This window comes from Mytilus edulis, unplaced genomic scaffold, assembly GCF_963676685.1.
Source record: "Mytilus edulis unplaced genomic scaffold, xbMytEdul2.2 SCAFFOLD_1185, whole genome shotgun sequence".
Classification (NCBI taxonomy): Eukaryota; Metazoa; Mollusca; class Bivalvia; order Mytilida; family Mytilidae; genus Mytilus; species Mytilus edulis.
Genome location: NW_027268299.1, coordinates 1896 through 27078, shown reverse-complemented (window position 1 = coordinate 27078; position 25183 = coordinate 1896). Strand labels below are relative to the sequence as shown.

The window sequence follows — 25183 nt, the reverse complement described above, 5'->3', positions numbered from 1 at the left end:
CCTCAGGAATAGATTACTCTAGCTGTATTTGGCACAATATTTAGGAATTGTTGGTCCTCAATGCTCTTTAACTTCGTACTTTATAAGCTTTTTTACCATTTTTTTACCATTTTTTGATTCGCGCGTCACTGATGAATCAGCGCCAGACGACGGTTGTACACGAAACAAGCGTCTGGCGCAAAGATGACATTTCCATCCTGGTATCTATGATGAGTTTACTCTTAACGTTTTCAGAAAACAATACGATAGTGTTTTCAATAATAAACGATGTATAAGCGCTTTTTAATATTATCTTATTTCAACTCTTCTACGTTTGGTTATATTTTCAAATCTTTTGTCCTGGGCATAATTATCCCCAAAACGACATTATTGTGCATTTGAAGTGCCTCGCAGTAACATTGGTACCATATATGTAAATATTATAAGGTGATGAGGTATGTTTGTGATCTTAGAATATGAGCAAGGTTTCAATTTTTAAGGTAGAATTTTCGCTCAGCAGAATTTAATTTCGTCACTTTTCAATAGAATTAAATGAGTATGTCAACAGTGCCGTTTTGAATTTTGATACTATCAAATGTCTTCTATTCTTAGCTGAAGCAATTGTCTTCAATTACAAAGTTGGTAAGACGATAAAAAAAGGAGAGAACCAAAATCCTTAAGTCAAAGACGTACAGACAAAACAAAGATTTAACATACCACAAACCACTATACATTGAAAAATACTCAAGTTTGAACACGAATTCCATAATAAATCGAACCTAAGCTAGGAATCAATTCTGAATTAATATTTATATAGATCATTATTCATATTCGAAAACACTAGCACCATTAACTGACATTATACATAGTATCTTCTGCATAATTTCGCAATCGTTTGGTCATTTCTCTACTAGACGATTCTGTTTAGGATGCAATAATTTTTCCTCAATGTTAATGTACTGACTCAGACCAAACCAGATTGTCAAATATAACCATGAAGAGACCTTGTATCTAATTTCCACTACAAATAATGCCACTTATTCTCTGCCAATTATTTGATAACGGGAATCATCGTCCGCGATCTAAATCACGTGGACTCTGTTATCGGTCCGTAGATCAGATTGTTAAGGTAACAAGTGTAATAGACGAGTCTCCTGTGGATTATCCACGTACTATTTCCGTACTTTGTTAAATTGGAACCAGAAGGAAATTTATTCCTCTTGCTGTCAATTGATCCCCTTTTCACACATATCTTGACGCTTCATCACTTTCTGTGTTGACGATAATTCCACTTGTCTTCTGCTAGATCAAGCGATAGCCGTTTAATGTTAAACATATCGATCCGCCAATATATAGAAATAGTTCTGGATACTACTTGTTTGCAACGTTCATCAATTCTACAATAAAAGTATATACAACGACTTTTCTTTTATCTTTTTGAGCAGTTAAATGACTGATTGATTACTTTTTTATGTTTTAAAAAGAAAGGCAAATTTGCAAGTTTATTACATACTGGTACACAACAAATGAGATTTTGTTAAATACGATTTTGTGAAGTAACAGTTTTGGTCATAGCAATAAACCTTTAAAATATATGATGACGGAATTTCGTCGTTCTATTCGTAATCATTTCAATTCTTGTTTCTTTTTTTTATTTTATATTTGTTCCTTAATTTTAGTTTGTAACCCGGATTTGTTTTCTTTCAATCGAATTATGACTTTTGAACAGCGTTATATACTAATGTTGCCTGTCTTTCTACTTAGTATTGTTCTCTCTTATAATATCATAGTATGCTATAAAATGGCAGGTGTTGAGGACCCTGAAATCGTCTATATTTCATCCACTGAGTTTGTTTTTCTGTTTTGAGTGACTCTCGGATCCCGAATGTTTTGAGTGACTCTTGGATCTCGAAGGCAACACCAATATAGTAGTTACTGTTTCATCAATAGTTGTATGATTGAAACGGTACATGATGTTAGATTTTATTAGATGAATCAGTATGTACTTTGTGTTAAAATCAAGTTCGTAACGTCATTAGACAAAGTTGATTTTAAACTATTTTATCTGTTTAGTTTCAGCCTATCTCATTGTTTTTCTTTGCGTTTGCCCTTAAATGTCTTATTCGTTTGACTTCCTATACTTTAAATGTCGTGAGTACTGACAACAATTACATCGGATCAGACAATTATTTGTCTTCTTGTTATTTGATGCAACACGTCCACCTCTCTTACACCTACTTTTGGGTGCACAAATACGGCAAACGACTTGAATAATGGTAAGGCCATCACTGTTACATATGTCCTTCAGATGCAATATATTAGCTAGTGTCTAATTGGAAACTCATAAAAAAAACCTCATTGTTAAGATAGTCAATAAAGGACAAATGAACTTTGGAACATCGTTTAATACTGTCATAACTAAAATGAGAGAATATACCTACATTACTTTGTATAATTATCAACATTAACAAAAACAAAGGTTACAAACATGCAGCAACCAACGATTACCACTGAATTACATGCTCTTGACTTTGAGCTAGCTCATACAGAATGTGGCGGAGTAAAGCATATTTGCGAACGCCGTTCTTTTATTTATCACCACTGCACAAGTCAATCACACTAGAAACTCTATACTTTTCTTATTTTTTCAAGCAACAACAAAACCTTGCTACATTTACTATAAAATTAGATTGAGATTCTTGGTTCCCATGCTTGTTAATAGGACGGGTATTATTATTCTCAGCATTCGTGAGTTCATTTCTACGTGTTTTATATCACCCTATCAATGTTCAGTTGCATTCGTTTTACTTCAGTATTCGGTCCAAAAATATACATTTTCTACCTGTTACCCGAATTAGTTTTTTTATGGTATGCCGCAAAACAACTTAATGTGTGGTTTGATGTAAACATTTGTACGGAACACTAAATCTGCCATTAAAGATCCGTTTTGTTATTCTGACACTTCATGGAACAGCACGTATAAAGCAGCATTAGATCAGAAAAGGTGCAACAGAACAAGATGGCGTTAAAAAGGCAAACGAATGGCAAGTGTCATCTTCAACTAAATACAATGTTATTGGTATTCCTCGTTCTGGTTTTCTCTACCTGGTGGTCTGTAGCTGCAGGTGTTAGTCTGCAAAATTCACAGGAATTAAAGTAAACTGGCATCTAATTGCTCATTATCCACAAAAGTATGTATTTATGCAGTGCTCCGGAACTACACTAGAAAAAATGCACAAGTGGAGGCATGCCACTATTATCACCTGTAATGCGTGGTACTTTCTTTAAAAACCTCGAAGTATGATAAAATTAGATTACAACCGTTTTTATCGAGAGGTGTTTCTTACGATGTGCCAAATGAAAAAGTTGGCAGGGTTAAGGATCGTTCTACTTCGTTAATTAGATAAACAGATTAATTAGCTAACGATAATCTTGTCAGATTAAACTTATTTGTTTTTACAAATTAGAAATCCTTTCTAATGAAAGTCGGTGCAATTCATTCACTCTTAATTTGTAGAATTTATCTTTTACATAGTAGTACATGTATACCTCGTGCTATAATCTAGTTCTGGATATAGACGTAACAATTTGCAATACAAGTTAAGCATTCTACCATTAATCAGTGTTATAAAATCATTAACTTCTCCCAAAGTTTCAATAAACCGTTTTAAAACAAAATGCTTCTTCGTTTTGCGCACTTAACAAACCATGTTTTGCTTTAGTAATTAGTTTCGCATTCGTTTCTCCTAGCGATTTGATTGTCTTATTGTCCATTTCACAGAAATTGTCATCTGACAAAATGTGAAATTGCTTTACTTTTATTTCTACTGAATTTGCTGTTACTATTCTCAATGGTATAATTTCTGTTTTTACTACTCATCTGACAAAATGTGAAATTGCTTTACTCTTATTTCTACTGAATTTTCTGTTACTATTCTCAACGGTATAATTTCTGTTTTGACTACTCCGCTTTACTTTTCCTTCTACTGAATTTTTGGTAAATATTCTATTAATTCAAGTTTTGACTTATCCGCTTGACTTTTCAGTTTTGTAGTAGGAAAAGTGTTGATTAAAATGTATATTGAACCTACCAGGTCGATACCGAAATTCACTGGATGCTTCAACTGTGCACTAAAACGGTCAGACATGATTTAAAATTATTTTCAGCTTCTATTTCAAGATACAAAATATTTCGATTCATTCAATCAAAGATTATCAAGGGTAACAGTTGTTGTGTATTTTTTATGCTGACTTTCATTTGTATTTGGTTTTACAATTTTGAAAAAAACTTGGACCTGAGAAATTTCTTAATCCCATATCTGGTCATGCACATAACAAGTTTAATCACACCTTGTACGTTATATAACAAAAACTTACAAAGAACAGTAAAGTACTATACATACCGAAGACGTGAAGACGTAAGGGATACACAAATGACACGGTAAGTTTGTAACCCAATGACATGAACAAAACACCATCAAAGGCATGTCTTTATAGGTTAAAACCTGAATACTAGTATATATTTCTCTAAATAAACTTAACTTGAAAGACAAGGATGCTGATTTTGAATCTTTAGTTTCCTAATCCGTTGAAGGTAGTTGTATTTAATGTACTAAACTATTTAGCTTATTATGTTGAACCCTGAGCACACCAGAGTTCTGGATTGGATTGGTGTCTTTTAATAATAGAGTTGCTCTTAAAATTATTCAGTGTTTAGCAATGTTGCAACAATAAATTAAGTAATGGCAAAGAAGAAATATTCTCAAATAAAACAAATATAAAATCTTATATTATATCGACTTTTAATCACAAGGAATTTATTTTTATTGTTACATTAAAGTTTTTTTCTAATTATCGTTGATTCTTATCACATTTTTGCTTTTTAGCTCATTTACTCCTGAACACCAAGACGTGATGGCATGGTAAAATTGACCAACCAGGTGTCATATTATCATTCAAATTATTCTAGCCTCCAACCTGTGAACTTCTGCCCACAAAACAATGTAAACATTTTATCTACACATGGCCGAAATTAAAGATAGAAAAAATGTAATCTTGAATCATAGCTTTGGAAAAACATCATAATTCTCTTCGTCTACTTTTAACGATGGGAACTGTCGAGGCATCATTCGTTCCGGTTCATGTTCGGGGTCACATCTGTATTTTGAGAAGTCGGTAACACCTACAGAACGTAACAGATCTTCATCAATCAGTGCTTGTCCATTATATCTACAACATAAGATACACTTGGGTTGAATATTTTAGTTCATAAATTAATGTATGTTTGATAAGAAAAACAATTAACAAATAGGCGAGTATTTGTCTCATCGGCAGGATAAACAAATCACTCACAACCAAGACCAGAAAACACTTGGAATCATTGGAATCATTTCATTCTTATTTGGTATAAATACTTTTAATGTAGAAGAATGTTAAATGGGAGATATTCATCTTTTCATGCATCATCTATTGAAATATCAAACAGCTGTTTCATTATTTTCAAACTACCTTTATACGTATATACTAACATATTCCTGGTTTTGTAAGGTTTTTTTTCATTTTTAAAAATTTTACCAAATAAGGTTTGTAAACGTTAATTTTAGTCAAAAATGGTATAAAGAATAACGTTTAGTCAAAAATGGTATGAAGAATGAAAACCAACAATTGACATCAAAATATTGCATATTCAACGGAGTAACAAAAGAAAAGAGATTGTGGGATTATTGAAACTCGTAATTTGTGTCTGCTAGTACAAATATGACGAAATAATTACATTAGATGTATGTTTCATTATAATACTTTATTCTGATTAGCTAACAGCACATCACGTGTTATTCCGTAAGCAATTGTATCACTCAATAAAACTTTTCATTCATGATAACACGTGGTCCCACAATAAAGTGAACAGGTGAATTAAATAAAAACAATATAAAATTCGTTTTTTCTTGATCATAGCTAAAAAAATGTAATTATAAGTATTGAATGCTTCTTTTTGTAACTTTATAGGGTTGTAAAAGCGTTGACCGTGCGTACATTTTTAGAATGAAGCGCTTCCGCGCTTCATACAAAATGTACTTCGGTCAACGCTTTTACACCCCAATAAATTTACAAAAAGAAGCATTCAATTCTTAAATAAAACATGCACATGTAAATCATTTTTTTCTAGATTATGACAATAATAAAATGAAAATATTTTTGTTTTTATGATTTTTGCGAAAATCAGATTTGGCTTTTCACAGTGTCAATCATAGCCTGGGATCATGGCTCACTGCTCTGTGCGAGAGGAGGTATGGCCATGCTGCCAGACCAGTGTCTACGAACGTTCCTAACGTTTCTTATGCGTAAACGGTCTATTTGTATTCTTCGTTTATCCCCATACATTTTTCACTAATGACTTTTTGTTTGCCCCATTTGATTTTCAAATAAGATGTGGTATGATAGCCAATGAGACAACTATCTACCAGATATCAAATGTATGTGTTGATGGTTGTTTTTTTTTTCCCCTTATAAATAAACATTTTTATTACTGGGAAATTGTTTCTTAGGTAGTTGTTTTCCGATTTCTCTCTTTTTCGTTATCTTGTACAAATCATTTTTTCTCGTATTGGAAAGATGAGACAGTGAAAACTTATACTACCAATTGTAAGGTAAATGTGAATGTGACTTTTTCATAAATGTAGGGCCAAACCCAGTTTAAAGTTATATTTATCGTAAGTATGTCAATTTCACCAATTGAACAATTGCAGGTGCTATTTTATGTCTCATATACATATATGTTTGTATTGTTAGCTGTCAACCTTTGGTCATTTATGCAATTTTATTGACAAAAGAGGAATAACTCGAAGTATAATTATTAAATCAAATGCAATTCCTGAAATCATGCATAGGATCAGTACGAAGAAAGATAACTCTGTGTGTTATGCTGAATCTGTCAGAAAATATTTTACTCCGTTCTGCATTCAAATAATTTTATATGCTTGGGATTTTTTTTTGAAAAACTCACAAGATGCAAAATTGACATATCCCCCACCCACATCAACACCACATAAACAAGTGTTCTGTAAATTGAGTATGTCACTATATTTTTGTATTATTGTGGATGTATTTCTCTCTCACTTTTGATTGTTTAGGGTTACAAATAATTGGTATCAATCTTCACTTTTAAAAGAGAATATATATATATATATAATGCAATATTTCACGCAATTTTTCAGTCATTCTTAGTACCTCTACATGCATATGGTCAAACCCGACCTGTGCATATTGCGACCTCCGTGTTTACCTCTTCCTAGAAAATTAATTACATTGACAGCTTTAAAACGTCAAATAGAAAAAAACATGAATGTATATAACTTTTCCAGGCCGTTAGTTTTCTCGGCCTTTTATAGACTATGCGGTATGGGCTTTGTTCATTGTTGAAGGCCGGACGGTGACCTATAGTTGTTAGTTTCTGTGTCATTTTGGTCTCTTGTGGAGAGATGTCACATTGGCAATCATACCACATCTTCTTTTTTTATATCTAAAAAAGTCCGTAAAGCTATCTTTATTAAAAAAATACATACTTGTCTGAGTTTTCATTAGCTAGTGTCATCATTGCATCAGCAAATATTTCTGGTTTCCTCATCAACTTATCTGGTAGGTTCATTTTGTCTGTGACAAAACTTTTAATTCCTGTCGCCGGCCACAGAGTCGAAATCGAGACGCCTGTATTGTACAATTAATTAATAAAAACGAGTCTGTTGCATATTTCTAAACTTAATATACTCTAGAAGTTTAAGACTGGATGAATATGTACATTGTAGATGAAGATACAAAGCAGGATTCATATTCACAATGATATCGTGCTAAAATGTTCTCACCATGCATATTCAGTACACGAACATTTTAATACGATATGAATATGAACCCTGCTTTGAACTAGACCGACACGACTAGCTAAATTGTTAATGTTCTAGTTAAAAATACGGAATATATTCCACAGACAGACTTGTTGACATAATCTGAGTACTTAGCTCTCTGACATTTTTTTTTTTTTAAATTATTTCAAGGTAGTTTTGTAAGCTCCTTTTCAAATCTTGGTCTCGAGCGTACATGTACCAGATGAAATGTATTTAAAACTATTTATAGAAAACATGTGTTGTACCCAAAGAATTGACTTTAAGTTATACGTGTTTACTATAACTGCATGGGTCTGAACAAATGCAGATTGACTATCAGACGCCGAAGACCATTCGCCCAGTAGCTCTTGATTCTGTATTTGCATGATGGCAGATCCCTCAGGTCCCTTGGGGTAAAGTTGTCATGGATGGTTTTGGTGGTTGAATAAGAAACTTTCTGTTTTGCTTATCGTTTCGTTTATTAAAAAGACGAATGTAGGACACAACGTCACAGGACAAAAAGACACCCCATAAGAGTGATTGTCACAAAGTTATGTTTTAATGAGTAAATCCACAGGATTGTACATAACAGCCTTGAACAAATTTTTGTATACACGTAAGCTAAAACGGGAAGAATAAAAACTTCTGACGACGACAAATTGTCAATTATATTTTATTTAAAACGTAAATACCTGTGTCTTTCAGTTCGTTAGCTAACCCTTGTACAAGTACCGTCATTCCTACTTTAGTTATAGCATAAGGTGTTTTACCTTTAAAAAATCTAAAAATAATAATAATAATTCATTTTTATATGACTGTCTTTGCAGGTTTTCATGCAATATCAAACTATTTCCAATTTAATGAGATTGGTGTCCATCATCCAGTGGCAACTATTACAACTGTTTATCCTGGACGACAGCATTTAATGGTCATACGAATATACCCTCTTTATATATACTTGACCTAGACGCTTGTTTGTGATTTTAAACGTAATAGCTTCCAATGTATTGAATCTTGAAATATATATACCAAAAGAACTTAAAGCCGATATCGATCAGTCTTTGTTCTTATTAATCAATGTAAAAGGCAACAAATAACCCAGTGAGGTTTGACCAGGGATTGGATCGCTAAAGCGACGGAGACAACATGCTAATCCGAGACCATAACAATGCGTGAGGAACCATCTTCAAACTTGTTGACTATTTCTATTCAATTCGAAAGCAAGTAACAGCACATCGTAGCCACATGTTTGAGTCGAAATTTAGTGCAGATATTTTTAGAAGATTTAGTAGAACTTTTTAGACGATCTTGTACAGATTTTGTATAAGATCTAGAACAGATTTTGTATACAATTTAGTAGATTTTTTAGACGATTTTGTACAGATTTTTAAGACGATTAAGTACAGGTGTTTTAGACATTTTTGTACAGACCTTTTAGACGATTTAGTACAGATTGTACAAAATGAAGACATACAATATCCATATCCAATAGAAGACATGAAACCATGAGGACAGGGACCACATCATAAGGTCTGGGTGATAGGTGTCTAATTAGCAATCATTCTTAAGGCGTCTTCGTATTTTCAGTGTGCAATTAAGTGAATAGTTGTGTGTAATACTATATTAACTGTACCTATTATATATAGGTGGTGAGACCAGAATAATTTTCCCTTTCTTTCTCTCAAGAAATCTTGGTAGAATTTCTTGCACCATACAATACGCTCCACGGACATTAACACTTTGCATTAAATCATAACGTTTGAGAGGTGTATCCTTTACTGTGTCCCATGTTATTGCACCAGCATTATATATAGCTACATCCAAATCACCAAATCTGCAAAATCCAAAAATAATTTTCGCGTTTCAATGGTTAAACAGTTACTGTATTTCTACATTTTCCATAATTTAAAGTAGATTATTATATGTAAGGGGGCTTAAGAGGCTGCTGTAGTGTAATGGCCTTAATTCGTTAAAATTGATTGAGTTTAAAATGAATTTTCAAATAAGTGTTCGGTGGAAAATATTTATGATGTAAAATTGAGAATGGAAATGGGGAATGTGTCAAAGAGACAACAACCCGACCAAATAAAAAACAACAGCAGAGGGTCACCAACAGGTCTTCAATGTAGCGAGAAATTCCCGCACCCGGAGGCGTCCTTCAGCTGGCCCCTAAACAAATATATACTAGTTCAGTGATAATGAACGCCATACTAATTTTCAAATTGTACACAAGAAACTAAAATTAAAATAATACAAGACTAACAAAGGCCAGAGGCTCCTGACTTGGGACAGGCGCAAAAATGCGGCGGGGGTTAAACATGTTTGTGAGATCTCAACCCTCCCCCTATACCTCTAACCAATGTAGAAAAGTAAACGCATAACAATACGCACATTAAAATCCAGTTCAAGAGAAATCCGAGTCTGATGTCAGAACATGTAACCAAAGAAAATAAACAAAATGACAATAATACATAAATAACAACAGACTACTAGCAGTTCACTGACATGCCAGCTCCAGACTTCAATTAAACTGACTGAAAGATTATGATTTCATCATATGAACATCAGGCACAATCCTTCCCGTTAGGGGTTTAGTATCATGCCATCATAACATATATGAGAAGAACATAACCCGTGTCATGCCAACAACTGTTTTTAGAATAAATGTGTTTAGTTCCGATGCAAAGACCTTATCAGTGACTCAATATTAACGCCAAAATATGCAATCTTTAATGACTTGACAACAGTATCGTAATTATATCCCTTCATAATAAGTCTATTCAAAGGTTTTGTAAGTTTCTGAGGTGAATACTGACACCTTTGTGCTTTATAAAGAATATTACCATAAAAAATTGGATGTGAAATACCTGAACGTATTAGAAGTCTGCATGTTGAGCTATATTACGAATGATGTCTTTATACCGATGATAAAATTTAGTAAATGTTTTGACTAGTTTATGATATCGAAAACCCTGGTGTAATAATTTTTCAGTAATACATAAATTTCTCTCATTAAAATCTAAAACATTGTTACATACACGAGCGAATCGTACAAGTTGAGATATGTCCTTGTTTACCGGCTTTACCTTTTGAATAACAATTAGATTAATCAATCGTAGACAGTCTTTTCACTAGTTCCACATCCCTTTGACTGCCAAATCGCTCAAGTTATTATGAAGTGACAACATTTAAAAGTCATCGTTTCTGGTGATCATCGTAAAAAAATATGCATCAAAACACAGGAATCGGTGTCTTTTTCTTTGATTTGAGATGTTATGTTCCAAATGCATTATGTTCCAATTGCATAATTATGACTATCGGTGGACCCAATTTATTAAAGATATAGTTCTGATTTCGTTATCCTCATATGAGTTATGAGATAACTGTATTATATTTTAAGTAAAGATGTTCCATAAGAACTTTATAAAAATGAGCACGTGATTAAGAATAAGATTATAGTTAAATTTTCCCTGCAACACAGACAAAGGGAAAGATGATATCGTTTCCATGGAAATAATTTTCACAATATTTGATAGACAACTGCATCAAAATGATGTTGTTTGGAATGCTCTGCCATAACATATAACAATGTACGTTGATTTCATTATTTTTTAATTTATGTTAAGTTAATTTAATTACCTTTCTATACAAGTTTCTACAGCAGATTTGATTTCATGTTCACTTCTAACGTCACACTGTATTGGTACTGCTGTCCCACCAGTGGACTTGATTTCTTGTACAACCGTATGAATAGATCCTGGTAATTTGTCAGTACTTTCTGTTGTTTTTGCAGCAACGCCTACTTTGTAGCCACTGGCCGAAAATGTTAAGGCTATCTGACGTCCGATGCCCCGTGATGCTCCAATAACTAAACATGACTTCATTTCATCTACAGTTTACGTAAACATAATTTTAATATGAGAAAATCGTTCTGCAATGTCCTAGAAATGATTTTTTTATGTTCATTTTTTTATCATTGAGTATATGCTTGGTTTTCGTAAGTCAATCTGGCCACTATATCTAAACAGGCCAGTTACAGCTCAGAACAATAGCACATGACATTTTGGTGGTACAGTTCCACTTCCCTCATCATGCTCAATGACATGAAACATGTTTTCTATAAATTTAGAATAAAACAAGAATGTGTCCTCAGTACACGAATGCCCCACTCGCACTATCATTTTCCATGTTCAGTGGACCGTGAAATTGGGGTAAAAACTCTAATTTGGCATTAAAATTAGAAAGATCATATCATAGGGGACATGTGTACTAAGTTTGAAGTCGATTGGACTTAAACTTCATCAAAAACTACCTTGACCAAAAACTTTAACCTGAAGCGGGACAGACGGCAGACGAACGAACGGACGGACAGACGGACGGACGCACAGACCAGAAAACATAATGCCCCTCTACTATCGTAGGTGGGGCATAAAAAATGAAACATGTCCAACAAAACAGAAATGATCGGTGCCTCATTTGATAGACTGCATTTTATTAAAAAAAAAAGTCCTATAATATAAGAAAGACTTTGTATGTTCATATCGTTTGCATTCAACTACTTTTATCGGATCCGATATTTTATTTTGACTTTCAATTCTGATCACTTCTTGGTTTAGCAGTGAAATTAACCTACGAAGTCTTATATTATAGCACAACTATTTATTATATCCTCTGCAGTCCAAATATTCTAGTCAGTCAACCTAACTTGCAAAGCCTACCTGTTTGTAAATAGTTATTTTTGAGGAAAAAAAAAATGACACTGCATTGGCGTACAGCATGCAACAATCAATCTTGTTTCTGTATCATTATTAAGATACAGTATATTGTCTCTACGTCCAGTGGTTAATATTACATATTGTCATATCAAATTATATGAGCAAAAAAGGGATAATCAATAATTTACAATGGGTTTTCTTAACAACGGCTATGGTATGTAGTCATACTGAAGTGTAATAATGAATAAAAATAGTTATTTTGAGCGAAGTATTTGGACAAAGATTATATACTGATGATCTGATATATGGTTGTACTACGAATGTCCTATTTAATGAACTCTGTGGACATATTTAAACTAATATTTATGAGTTGACTTTATGATTAGCTGTATCCGACTGTAGAAACATTTCTTACCTTGTACCAATATAAATATGTACCTTCGAGGCCCAGCTATTTGTAAGATTGGTTTGTAATGCAATCAACTAAATACTAAAATTGTTTGTTATTGAGTATCATGCCACTGTAGGTACAACTGTCTTTTCAAAATTTTATTTCCTTTGAGAACAATTCCGGATTTCCGGATTTTAATATCAATGAAATTAAATTTAAACTATTCAAGTTGTTAAATAAAACTATAGCTAGGTCCTTTTTTCTTAGCTTACGTAAAGTGTAATGCATGTTTACAAACTGATATGTAAATTGCATCCAAACGTCAAGTGATACTTTACTTTTGCCTCCCCCCCCTCCATTTTTAATCTAACATTTCAAGATTCCAAAGTAAAACTTATAATTTGAACAGTATGATAATACAAATATACAGATAGTGTGATCCATATGCGTACACACACACACACACACCTAACACCCACACACACACATGTACATGTACATTATAAAATCTAAGTATGTATGATGCGATGACTACGCCGTAAAAATCTAGTCATTTTACCACTAAATGCACAAGTCCAGAAATTACAAACGAATGGTGATAAATGGTGAGTGGATTAAGCTTATCTTTTAAAAAAAAAATCGTCTGTCATATATTTCTTTATAAATTAAACTGCAATATCATTAAATTATAGATCACTTATTTGGTTATCATCATATGAACACGCGAGTTATGGTAAATATGAATTTTAATTGGATTGATACACTATGTTTTATCATATTATACTGAAACATTATTATTGCTAAAATGTATTCATAGAAATAACTTTCTCAATATGCATTCTTCCTAGTAAATAAAACAAGTGTTGAAAAGGAAATTGAAATACAAATGTTTAAACCGCAGTGTGATGTCTACGTCAAACAGACAATAAACTAAACGGTGGAGGACATTTTAGCGCATTAATAAGACATTTTATCGCATTGATAGGACATTTTAGCGCATTGATAGGACATTTTAGCACATTGATAGGACATTTTAGCGCATTGAAAAGGACATTTTATCACATTGATAGGACATTTTAGCGGGGAAATCGGACGTTTTAGCGCAAAAGTGGAACCCATTTTAGCGAAATAAAAATTTTCAATGCCCATTTAGCAAAACATTTTTAACCCATTATAATAAATAATATATATACTGATTGAAATCTTAAAAAGACTCAAGACAGCGCAATACAAAACATATCAAGTCCATTAAAACACAGCACTAAAAGTCTAAAAGATCAAATAAAATGTTAAAATCCGTTCTAGTCTGGAATTAATATCCTATATAGATAAAATACAGCACTAATTCCAAAACGTCAAATCAAATGTTAAGAGCCCTATCTAGCCTGGAATTTATATCCGAGAGAACGTACGTAATGGACCCTGGATACACCCCCTGTACAATACTGTTCATAGAATTGCATTAGGAACCAGTGGCGGATCCAGCCAATTTAAAAAGGGGGGTTCCAACCCAGGACAAAGGGGGACTTCAAATAACATGTCCCATTCAAATGCATTTATCGTCCCCAAAAAGGGGGCTCTAATGTCGTCGCTAAAATGCCCCCTAGTAGTTTAAAAAAAATCGCTAAAATGTCCTGCGTTCAAACTAAAAGCTCAGAGGAAAAACAGAAAAAAACAATTGTTCGATTAATTTAATGAACATTTCAAAAAATTTGTATGAACTTTTTTGAACTATTGAACGGTGAAAATCTGCGAAAAAAACAATAATTGTTGATCACAATCAGTCTACATTTAATATAAAAAGTGAAGCCTGCGTGGTGACTTTTTTCAATGTACATTTTTGCTATACATACATACACATATGTTTAATGCATTTCCATAATTTTGTTACAGGTCAATGGTTTTACATGTTGTGTATAAGTAAAAATAATGGTCTATTTCATCTTACCGTATCTTTTCCCTAAAGGTTATTTTTTTTTTGATAAAATATTTCTATGATTTACATATTTACGTCATTATATCTACAAACATACAAATTACATCAATATTTAATTCTCCTTTTGACCCTTTTATTACGTACGTATATACAAGGTATCGTGGTAAGTTTTTGATTTGATATTATCTTACCCATTGTTTACCCAATTGTCACATGTGAGAACTGTTTTCTTGTTATATATATAGGATAGTGCTTTCTGGTACATTCTTAATTTGGAAAATGCCAAACGATTCGATTATTTTGTATTAGAATTCTGTTATTATCTGGAGTCTTCAACTTATCTGAAATAACCAAATAAATTGAGCAAACAATTCATCAGAGAAATATTCGATTTTGAAATTTGATTGAACAACTGTACATCGTGTGCGAATTTTCCCCAACAGCATTTTGGGACCTAATTGTCTTTACTACTCACTGGCAGGTAAAAAAAATCTTTTATATGGTCTATAGTACTGAAAAAGGGAAACTTTTCTGTTAACAAAGGGAACGATTCTTTTTAAATCTAGCTTGCCGTTTTTCACATGAAGTTTGGAAATGTCATTCATTTTCAACACTGCAAAAGGAGCATTAATATAAACTTCTTTCGAGTGTTAGATAAATCCGTCAATATATAAGTATGTCCTATGTATGTTTTAAAAACTGTCAAATCAGTCAATTTGAAGCAGATACGCATATTTAGCATTGTGATCTTCTAAAAGCAAATTTACCATCCATGGAAGTTTTATATTGACTTTTTCATTTTACTTCCATGTACCAACGAAAGCCTGCATGATAATTTTCATGAAAAACTGAAAATTTTTTGAATTTACTAAAATACTGATGATCGAATAACATCCCACCAGAAACATTGCCGTTTCCTAACACGCTGCTACTTAGTGTATCTTAGATTATTCAGTGTCAGCTTTTCATCTCCTTTCCTCTGCGATTTTCAAATGAAAAGCTGGTCAATCGTACTCCTATTTCTACCACCAAATGACCACCGTCATTAGGTTGACCATTCTGTCACTGTTTGGCGTGCGCTTGCAAACTTAACAAGTTCAAAAATAATTTACCAAAAATGAAAATGCCGGTTTGTGATGTACATATAACATTTATTCATGGTGCAAATAAAAACAAAGGAATTGGAATTTAATGTTCATGCAGTAGTCTCTTGGGTGAGTTTAGACTTTCTGTAGCAGCCACCGAGGCAGATAAGGTGTTCCAATCTGTTTTTGTACGTGGATAGAAATACTCTTTCCTGGTTGCGGTCTTCGGCAAGATGGTATTTGAAAAGAGTGAGCGTTCATATGTCTTGATAGTATGCCTGGTGATATCAGTTTATCACCATGCAGCATCAACCTTTACTTCCTCATTTGAGAATGTATGTAAGAGAGTTAGTTTGTACAACAAAGGATCACAGGGATATTAAACCAGAGGCTCCAAGGATAAAAATTTATCACTAACCTAATATTTTGTGTTTACAATTGATGCATAAAATCATGCCACCATTCTACTTTTGCTTTAGTTTCAGAGATATAAGTAGAAACTGCATTTTATCCCTATGTTCTAGTTTTAGCCATTTCGGCCATGTTGGTTGATAGATAGATATTCTTGACCTGATGAACAAGTTTATCCCATGTCAGATTTGCTCTTAATGCTTTGGTGTAAAGGGATATTTCCAAAGGCTTCATTTCACCCCCTGTGTTCTAGTTTTAGCCATGGCGGCCATCTTGATTGGTTAGTCGTGTCGCCGTCGGACACATTTTTAAAACTAGATAAATCTACCCTAATGATATGATTGTGGTCAATTTTAGTTAACTTTAACACTGAATTTACAAAGAAGATTTTTGTAAAAGTGAACTAATGACGACGGACGACGAACGCCAAGTGATGAGAAAGTTCACTTGGCCCTTTGTGCCAGGTGGGCCCTTTGTGCCAGGTGAGCTTAAAATCTAGAGCGAAAGCTATTGTTCGATTCACAGCTGATAAACTGTGAATAAAGTCTATGTACTGTAAACGTTTGAAATAACGGTCAATTTTAAGCATTTGTTTGACGTTGATTATTTATGTTTTGCATCAGGAAACAAAAACACAAAAGACAGAAAAACCCACTTTAAATCCCAATCTCTTAAACATCCTGAATATAAGATAGCTACATAATAATGAACGCTTTAATAAAAAGCATTTTGTGAGGGTTATCAGGAATTGACACGAGGTATGAACGATTTACTAAAGTGTACTAATTGCTACTTTAATCACCTGATTTTTTATATTTATGCTGGTGTAATTGGTTCTAGTAACTGACAGTACTCTTATATGATATAAGTAATAAAGGTATCTTTATGTTACTGCATTTGTGTGTTATGTTAATCAGATGGGTGCCATTCCATTTTGCACTGTTTTATATATATAGTGTTTACACCACTGTTCCCAAGGATAAGGCACTATCAGCGGGTACTTATAAAGTGAGAAACGGAATCGAAACGAAACGAAATATAACGAAACGAAACGAAATACAACGAAATGCAACGAAATATAACGAAACGAAATGAAAAAAATGAAGAAACGAAACGAAACGAAATGGAAAATGAAGAAACGAAATACAACGAAATGAATCTGACCCTTATGTTATGCAATTGTGTGGTGCTGTTGATGTAGTTAATGTAGTTATCATTGTTACAACCACGTTAAAACAGTATCTATACTATTAAACGAGAAGACCTCATTTTGGGTGTCGCTTCTCTTCTTTCCACAATAAATTAATCATCATGCCTCTGTGTCCTATGGGTTCAGTGCATAATCGCATTTGTCATCCATTCATATGATTATTCAGATTGAGTTATTTTGGGTGAAAAACGAGAAAAAGACGTCCGGATTTCCGTCATTGGGCGAAATTTTAAGTCAGATTAGACTTCCGGTTTGTGTTTTTTCTAACATACATTAATACTACGAATACAGTGTATTTTCTGTCTTATATCCGTCATTGGACGAAATTTAAGTCAGATTAGACTTCCGGTTTGCATTTTTCTTTTTACTTTGAAACAAATACATATATACTACGAATAAAGTGTATTTTCTGTCTGATATCATTTTCAAGTTTACAATCCACGGCAGTCACAGGGTTTATTTAATAGGGAGGGTCTGAATAATATATCAATGACCGCTGTGGATCAATTATTAAACTGAGAATTGACTGTAAAAAGAAAATACACTTTCAGGACGTCTGGAGCGGGTGTTTTTATGATCGAAATTTCAGGATTAACCATTTCGGGATCCGGATTTCTTTTTTCGAATTTCGGGATGTCGAGATATTTAATTTGTATAATAAATTCAGAACCTCGGGATTTCATGTTTTTAAGCCCGGGATATTGGGATCAGGGCCCCTCCGAAGTGGCGGATCCAGAAATGTTCATACACAGGGGCCGTTGTCTGCCTAAGAAGGGGTCCGCTCCGGTCATGCTTCAGTGATTCCCTATATAAGCAACCAATTATTTTTCAGAAAAGGGGGGGGGGGGGGTGGGCTCCCTAAATCAGCCTCTGTCCGATCCCCCCTTTAATGAATGTTCATAATATACAGATAAGCGCTAAAATTATTCATGGGTCATTAAAATTAATAGAGAACAAACAAAAAAAAACATTTGTGGAAGAAGGAGGAGCCGGGCTAGAAAAACAATTATCCTGTCCCAAATTACCTATGACTTTTGATACCTTTTCTGAAATTCTCAAGTCGCTAAATGTTTTACAAAAAAAGAAGATGTGGTATTATGAATGCCAATGAGACAGCTCTCCACAAGAGACCAAAATGACACAAATTAACATTTAAAGGTCACCGTACGGCCTTCAACAATGAGCAAAGACCATACCGCATAGTCAGCTATAAAAAGCCCGAAATGATAAATGTAAAACAATTCAAACGAATCCACCCGCCCTTTAGAGTAGTCTAGTCTGATGAACAGAACGTTGTCTATATGTCGGACTAAACTAATTTCAAAAGTACCTACACTCAAAATTAATGATTTCATGGTTCAGTTTGAAAGCAACTTAACCAAAGATATTGGTTTAACCTACACTCAAGTCCGAATTGCTGTCAGTAAGATGTTTCAATATATCTATATTGAGATAATCAGCTTGCAACACGATGTAGATATTTGTTAATCACTTAAAACATGGTGGACTCTTTCTGACCATCTAGGTATGTTGATTTTCTTTCTCATCGACGTCAGCAGCGGATCCAGTCATTTTCAAAAGATTGAAGGGGTCTCCAACCCAGGAGAAAAACATTCCAAATTTATATCTTCATTCAAATTCATGTTTGGTAAAAAGGGAGGTTCAAACACAGGACGTTCACCTCAGATCTCTTTTTCAGTTCAATTTAGTTTTCGTTATGGCTACTGACGTCAGCCGTTAGCATTTCACATTTTTAATTTCTTGTCAAATACAACTTGGCCAATTCAAACTTAGGGAGATACCATTTGATTTTTATGGGCTAGGATGAAATTTTTTGTCCTGCATTTTATTTAGTTGTAATCTCTGTCCTGCCTTTTTATTTTTCACTATATTTGGTCCTGCCTTTTTTATATAAATTTATCCCGTTTTTTTGCCCAGTTGCTCATCCTGCCTTCTTTTTTACTAAACAATCCTGTCTTGCCTTTTTTATACTCAAATCCCTGTCCTGCAGGATTTTTTTTTAATTTCATCATAGCCCTCTTCCCCCCCCCCACCTCCCCCCCCCCCCCCCCCCCCTGAAAAAAAATCAAATGGTAGCCCCCTTAAATTGGACTCGGAACTTGGAATAAAAAAAACAATTAATTACCTTTTTAAAATCAAAATCCTAACCTCCTATAACAATGTAAAAGATATATTATATATAGGCCTATTTCGTCTTCATTTTTTCATTTCGTTTTGTTTCGTTATATTTCGTTTCGTCTCGTTGTATTTCGTTGCGTTTCGTTGTATTCGTTTCGTTTCGTTTCGATTCCGTTTCTCACTTTATAAGTACCCACTATCAGCATATGATTAGGGGAGAACTCACTCAGAGTGCTCACCAAAGTTTTAATCTTGTCTCATTATATTTGTGCTGGTCATATTGTATATGTAAATGTCATTTATTAATAATTATCGCTATTTTGTGCATTTTTCCTTTGATCTTTTTTTGTGATAATTTTTCATATCATATATGCTACTCGCTTGAGATGGAAAATTATCGCTAGAAACTAAGGACGCACATGGCGTTACTAATGAAATTGACAACATCGTCATAGGTAAAACTGCAATAAACAGATTATCATTGGTCATCTCAACTCGATTTCTTTTCTTGCTTTCGCCGTACCGTCTCAAGGGAGAAAGCATGCAATCTCGTTGAGATGATCAACGATAATCTATAAATATATATATAATTGTTGTTGTTCATTTTTTTTAGCATTATTTTCACATTTTGTCACAACAGGACCTTTTACAGATGACGTGTTGTGTGTGTTTTCCTCATTGCTGTAGGCTACATGCATGGTGACCATTAATTGAACTTTTCAACTAGTAGATAGTTGTGTCATAGGCAAACATACCACACCTCATACATTTAATTTAATATTACAGTTTAGACTAAATGACCATGACAAATTTTCCTGTTTTGATATTTAAAGATCCTTAAAGATCCTTAAAGATCAAGGTGTATATGGTTATATGAAAGAAATCTCAACTCTATTAATCAAAATTACAAGCATATTATAAAAAACAAAAAGGAGAAGAAAACTTTTTCATAAACACTGTTATGCTGTTACACATCTTTTCACACATTAAAAAAAAACTCAATTTGATTGTTGAAAGACATATTACTTATAACATATAACAAAAAGATTGTAATAACGACGTAAGTCATTTGAACATGTTGAATGGGATAATTTTGACTTCTATTTTTATGAAATGAGTTTTTATGATACATTGTATGTTAATGTATGTGGTTGACCAGAGGACAATTGGCATAAATAGTATTATTGAACAATCAGATCTTACTATGGTGTGACATAATCATTGTGCCATTGAAATACATAAACATGATGAATGTTATAATTGCCAAAATAGGGAAATACGTAACAGTCTATGCATGCTACATGTACATTTTTTTGTACACTTGAAATTCTCGTGTTTCAAGTGACCAAAACATGCCTCCAATCTTTTATCAGGTTTGTGGAGAGTTTTTAATAAAAGTTTTAAAAAGAAAATTTGAATAGATAATGTACGTGTTTTACAGAATCATTTATAAAATATTGTATTTTTGAAAGGCTTATAAATTTGTTTGACTTTTTGAATTGCTTTCCTTTTGTCCATAGTGCTGTATGTATTTGGTTATTATTAGCCCTCTTGGGGTCTTCTCTCTATTTAAAAAAAATTATACTTACAATATTTTTTATTGTTACTATATATATGTGTACATTGTACATGTATATAACTCTTTAAACAAATATTAATTTTTGATTCATTGTATTAATTTTTACTGCGAAAGTACAGTAAACTGATTGCCCAGCTGCAATATCATACTTTCTTGACTTTTTCTATTCCAGCATGGAGCCAGGAAAAATGCTTTACTTGGATACCTTGACAGATGGATTAGATAATTTACTCTCAACTGGACAACATTCTGACATAGAAGTAATTGTTGATGATCGGTCATTCCATTGTCATAAAGTCATTCTGAGTGCAATGTCACCATATTTTGAAGCTATGTTTTCTCATGACATGAGAGAAAATCGTGATGGAGTAGTCAAACTTTATGATATTGAGGCAGATATATTTGAAAAAATATTACAGTTCCTGTATACTGGCAAAGATGTTGTTTCAGAAGAAAATGCTGAGATGATATTTCGAGCTGCTTCTTTAATGCAGATCCCGTGTTTACAAGCTACTTGTGCTGACTTCCTGTTAACGCAAGTCTCACCAGATAATTGTATTGGTATATGGAAAATAGCTCAAGCTCACAATTGTGAAAAACTAAAACAAACATCATTCATGTTTATTTTGGAAAACTTTCAAGTTATATCAACAACTGAAGATTTTCTAAATTTAGATCTGGACGAAACTAGTAGGAATCATTAATTCAGATCATTTGATCACTCAATCAGAAGAACTTGTATGTGACATAGCTATGGAGTGGATCAACCATGATAAAGAATCTCGTCAAAATTCCGCTGGAAAAATTCTTGAAGTTCTCAGACTTCCCCTATTATCAGCGAGCTATTTGTGCCATACTTTTGAGAGTAATCAGTACCTACAAAATGATCCAGAGTGTAAAACTGTGATACAGGAAGCCATGAAGTACCATACTTGCCCTACGAAACGTCAAGATTTTACCTCTCACAGGTCAACACACAGATACAACAGTAAAACCAATGATTGTATTATTATTATGGTGGATTACTGTCCACTACACCAAGGTTAGTTGTGGAATCATTGTACTTATCAGTAAGCCTTATCAGGACTGTACCTTGTTTTCCATCCAAAATTTAATGAGTGACTGTGTCTTTATTAAAAGTTGATGGTAGATAATTATTTGTGTTTAAATGTTCTTTAAAAAAGAAATCTGTACCTAAAAAGAAGAATTCAGCAACTCCTAAATAGTTCTGTGTGTTGTCTATGAAGGACTCTGATTCTATCCAGTACTAGGTTGTTTCACTGGAGCTGGCAAAACATATTTCTATTTTTAATATGGATCAGCTGCATGATTAATTTGTGAATAATTTAATTTGAGGTCCTATAAGCTACTACAAATTAATATAACTTGTTATTGTCTTGAATATCAATGAATATATGCAAAATGTCTTGCAATCAGTAGATGAATCTTTCAGAAATATTTATATTCTGTTTTAAATCATAACATTAATTGTACCAATTTTACTGCGCGGCAGCAGATGCCCCTTTCAACAATGAATTTCTCTTCAGTATGTTCTGTGATGCTCAAGGCCAAAATATTGGAAAAACAAACTCTTATAAACATGATAAATACAAATGTTGAAGAACTGATAAACCAAACAGGACCAAATTAATCAAAGTGTTTCCAAAATTTTTTTTTGATGAATCAAACTATTAGAATGAATTTTCATATTTGTAATCTATCTGTTTTTATCTTCCTTCCATTTTTAGGTACCAGACAACAAAGGAGGTATTATGTTACAGTTTTCAGCAGGAGAAATGGTTTAACCTGCCATCCCTGCCTTATGATCCAGGTTATGAGTTTGCTACATGTACATACGGTAGCAGTATATTTGTATCAGGGGGGTGGCTGAAACTTCAAGGACTAGCCGAATACAAGACACACAAGAACAAATGGAAGGTGTGTCCTCAGATGACCAATGGTAGATGTGGTCATGTGATGGTGTCAGTAAACAACTCCATCTTTGTTCTGGGGGGAAGGGATGGTGTCATACCCGCCATGACAAACATAGAGGAATACAACCTGCTGACTAATAAGTGGACAACAGTGGGTGATCTCCCCTTAGGTGTGAGGTCAACATCTGCTGCAGCCATTGGAGAAAAGATTTACGTTTTTGGTGGAATTATAGAGTCAGACAAAGACACCATGTCTGTGCAATGTTTTGACACACACGACACCATACTGTAACAGTTTGTGGAGATTTGCCATTTTCTTGCAGATTGACCAGAACTTTTGCACTAGACACTGCAGTTTATGTCATGGCTCCTGATGGGAGAGTGATACAATTTTGTGATTCGTCATTGAACATTATCACCAAGTTCCAGGCAAGAAGATTACGGACAAGTTCAAGTGGATCAGACAGCAATGTCATTGAACCACCAAATGCACCAACTACCTGCCATGGGAAACTTGTTTGTAAACTACCAAACTTTAGTCAGCATCATTTTGAAGTTGTGCAGTATCGTGGGCACATCTTACTAGTGGGAGGCAAGACTCCAGACAACACCATTCTCAAAAATATCATGGTTGCTGATATCCATGACAAAGGAGATACCAATGACCTGTTTAATGACCTTGAAATGCCCTCTGCACGTTGGTGTTTTGGATGTATAAGGGCTATAATAAACAAAGATTTTCTCAACAATGAGCTTTATGTTTGAAATTCACCTAGAAACTTTCATATTGTTTTTGTCTAGTTTATATATAGTAACTAAATTTATTCTTGGCTTTTAGATTTTCCATTGTGAAAGCATTAAAAATGACTATAGCTATATCACACAGGTTCTATCATATTAAAAGAAAACAACAATTTTGTATATGCATTGACACAAGTCAAATCAGTTTAAAAAACATTTTGAAAACTTTCAATGATTACAATATCCAAAATGTCTAAGATAAATTTTAAATATTTTGTTTACATAAAGATATTAACTCACACATTATATTGGATGAAATTAATTAAATGTAAACATGTGGATAGTAGACCATGAAGGTGGTAACAAACACCTTGAATAAGATTAATTTGGCTCATTTAATTTTATTAAATTTTGAAAAATTATTTATTTTGATCACCTTTAACAAAAATATAAAGATTTCAAAAATTTGAACCAAACACTTTATTGGAAAAATTCCGTTGGATATATAGCAGTTTGAGAACACTTATTTTTACATAGAGAAGCTTAATATTTCCTTAACAATAAAACCTGATTAAAATGTTCTGAGTTCAGATGGTTTTTACAGAGTTATCTTCCTGTAGTGTTATGTACCACCTTTATTACTCTTTTAATGTTTGCATTTATTAAACCTTTGATATTCCTATTCAAGACTTGTAAGATTTTATTTTGAAATCTTTTTTTTTTATATACACATGTAAAGTACTAACAGCTTACAGGCTCAAAAATTTAGCAAATAGAAATGTGTTCGAGTTAGGCCATATGTTGGAAATGTTTTCAACACACTATTGTCTTTCATTTGATTTATATACAATTTTGCAATTTTGGTTATATTTATATGTATATAGTGCTTTGGGTTGTATATTTGCTTTATTTATTTTTTATTTGCATTTTCATTTTGTAAAGTTCAAATTATGACAAAATAATGACTCATTTAAGGTGGTACCCAACACTTTCACTAAAATTAATTTGGCTCGTTTAATTTTCATAAAATTTTCTGAAAGTATTTTCTTTGACACTTTAACAAAAATATAAAAAAAATTAAAAATTTGAACCAACCGTTTTGTCAGAAAAATTACACTGGTTTAATATAGCAATTTGACAAACACCAATTTTGATCATTGAGAAGCTTAATATTTCTTCTACAACA

At 33.2% G+C, this 25183-nt stretch overlaps 2 protein-coding genes across 3 annotated transcripts; one reads left to right on the top strand and one right to left on the bottom strand.

The window, feature by feature from the left end:
• Positions 1 to 4762: 4762 nt before the first annotated feature.
• Positions 4763 to 13125, bottom strand: LOC139507240 (hydroxysteroid dehydrogenase-like protein 2). Of its 2 annotated transcripts, none has more exons than XM_071295682.1 (6): positions 13010 to 13125; positions 11496 to 11745; positions 9490 to 9690; positions 8549 to 8637; positions 7542 to 7683; positions 4763 to 5208 (listed from the first exon to the last, which is right to left on the bottom strand). In XM_071295682.1, exons 2-6 carry the CDS (start codon positions 11738 to 11740, stop codon positions 5040 to 5042), a joined length of 846 nt encoding a protein of 281 aa, XP_071151783.1. In that variant the 5' UTR covers positions 11741 to 11745; positions 13010 to 13125; the 3' UTR covers positions 4763 to 5039. The 2 variants fall into 2 exon arrangements, with proteins under 2 accessions (XP_071151783.1, XP_071151784.1); XM_071295683.1 differs by lacking the exon at positions 13010 to 13125 and adding an exon at positions 12863 to 12893.
• Positions 13126 to 21498: 8373 nt separating this feature from the next.
• LOC139507241 (kelch-like protein 24) lies at positions 21499 to 24965 on the top strand. Its single transcript, XM_071295684.1, is given in 5 exon segments — positions 21499 to 22008; positions 22010 to 22334; positions 22337 to 22364; positions 23071 to 23527; positions 23530 to 24965. Coding segments are annotated over 5 exon segments (1800 nt in total). The 5' UTR covers positions 21499 to 21510; the 3' UTR covers positions 24022 to 24965.
• The last annotated feature ends 218 nt before the right edge of the window (positions 24966 to 25183 follow it).

Bases quoted from the DNA above. Each gene is read 5' to 3' on its own strand.
- LOC139507240 (XM_071295682.1), bottom strand. From the start codon at position 11,740: ATGAAGTCATGTTTAGTTATTGGAGCATCACGGGGCATCGGACGTCAG. The intron at 9,691-11,495 runs GTAATTAAATTA...TGGATTTTGCAG, and splicing joins GTAGAAACTTGTATAGAAAG to ATTTGGTGATTTGGATGTAG. The intron at 7,684-8,548 runs GTATTTACGTTT...TGTACAATACAG, and splicing joins TAACGAACTGAAAGACACAG to GCGTCTCGATTTCGACTCTG.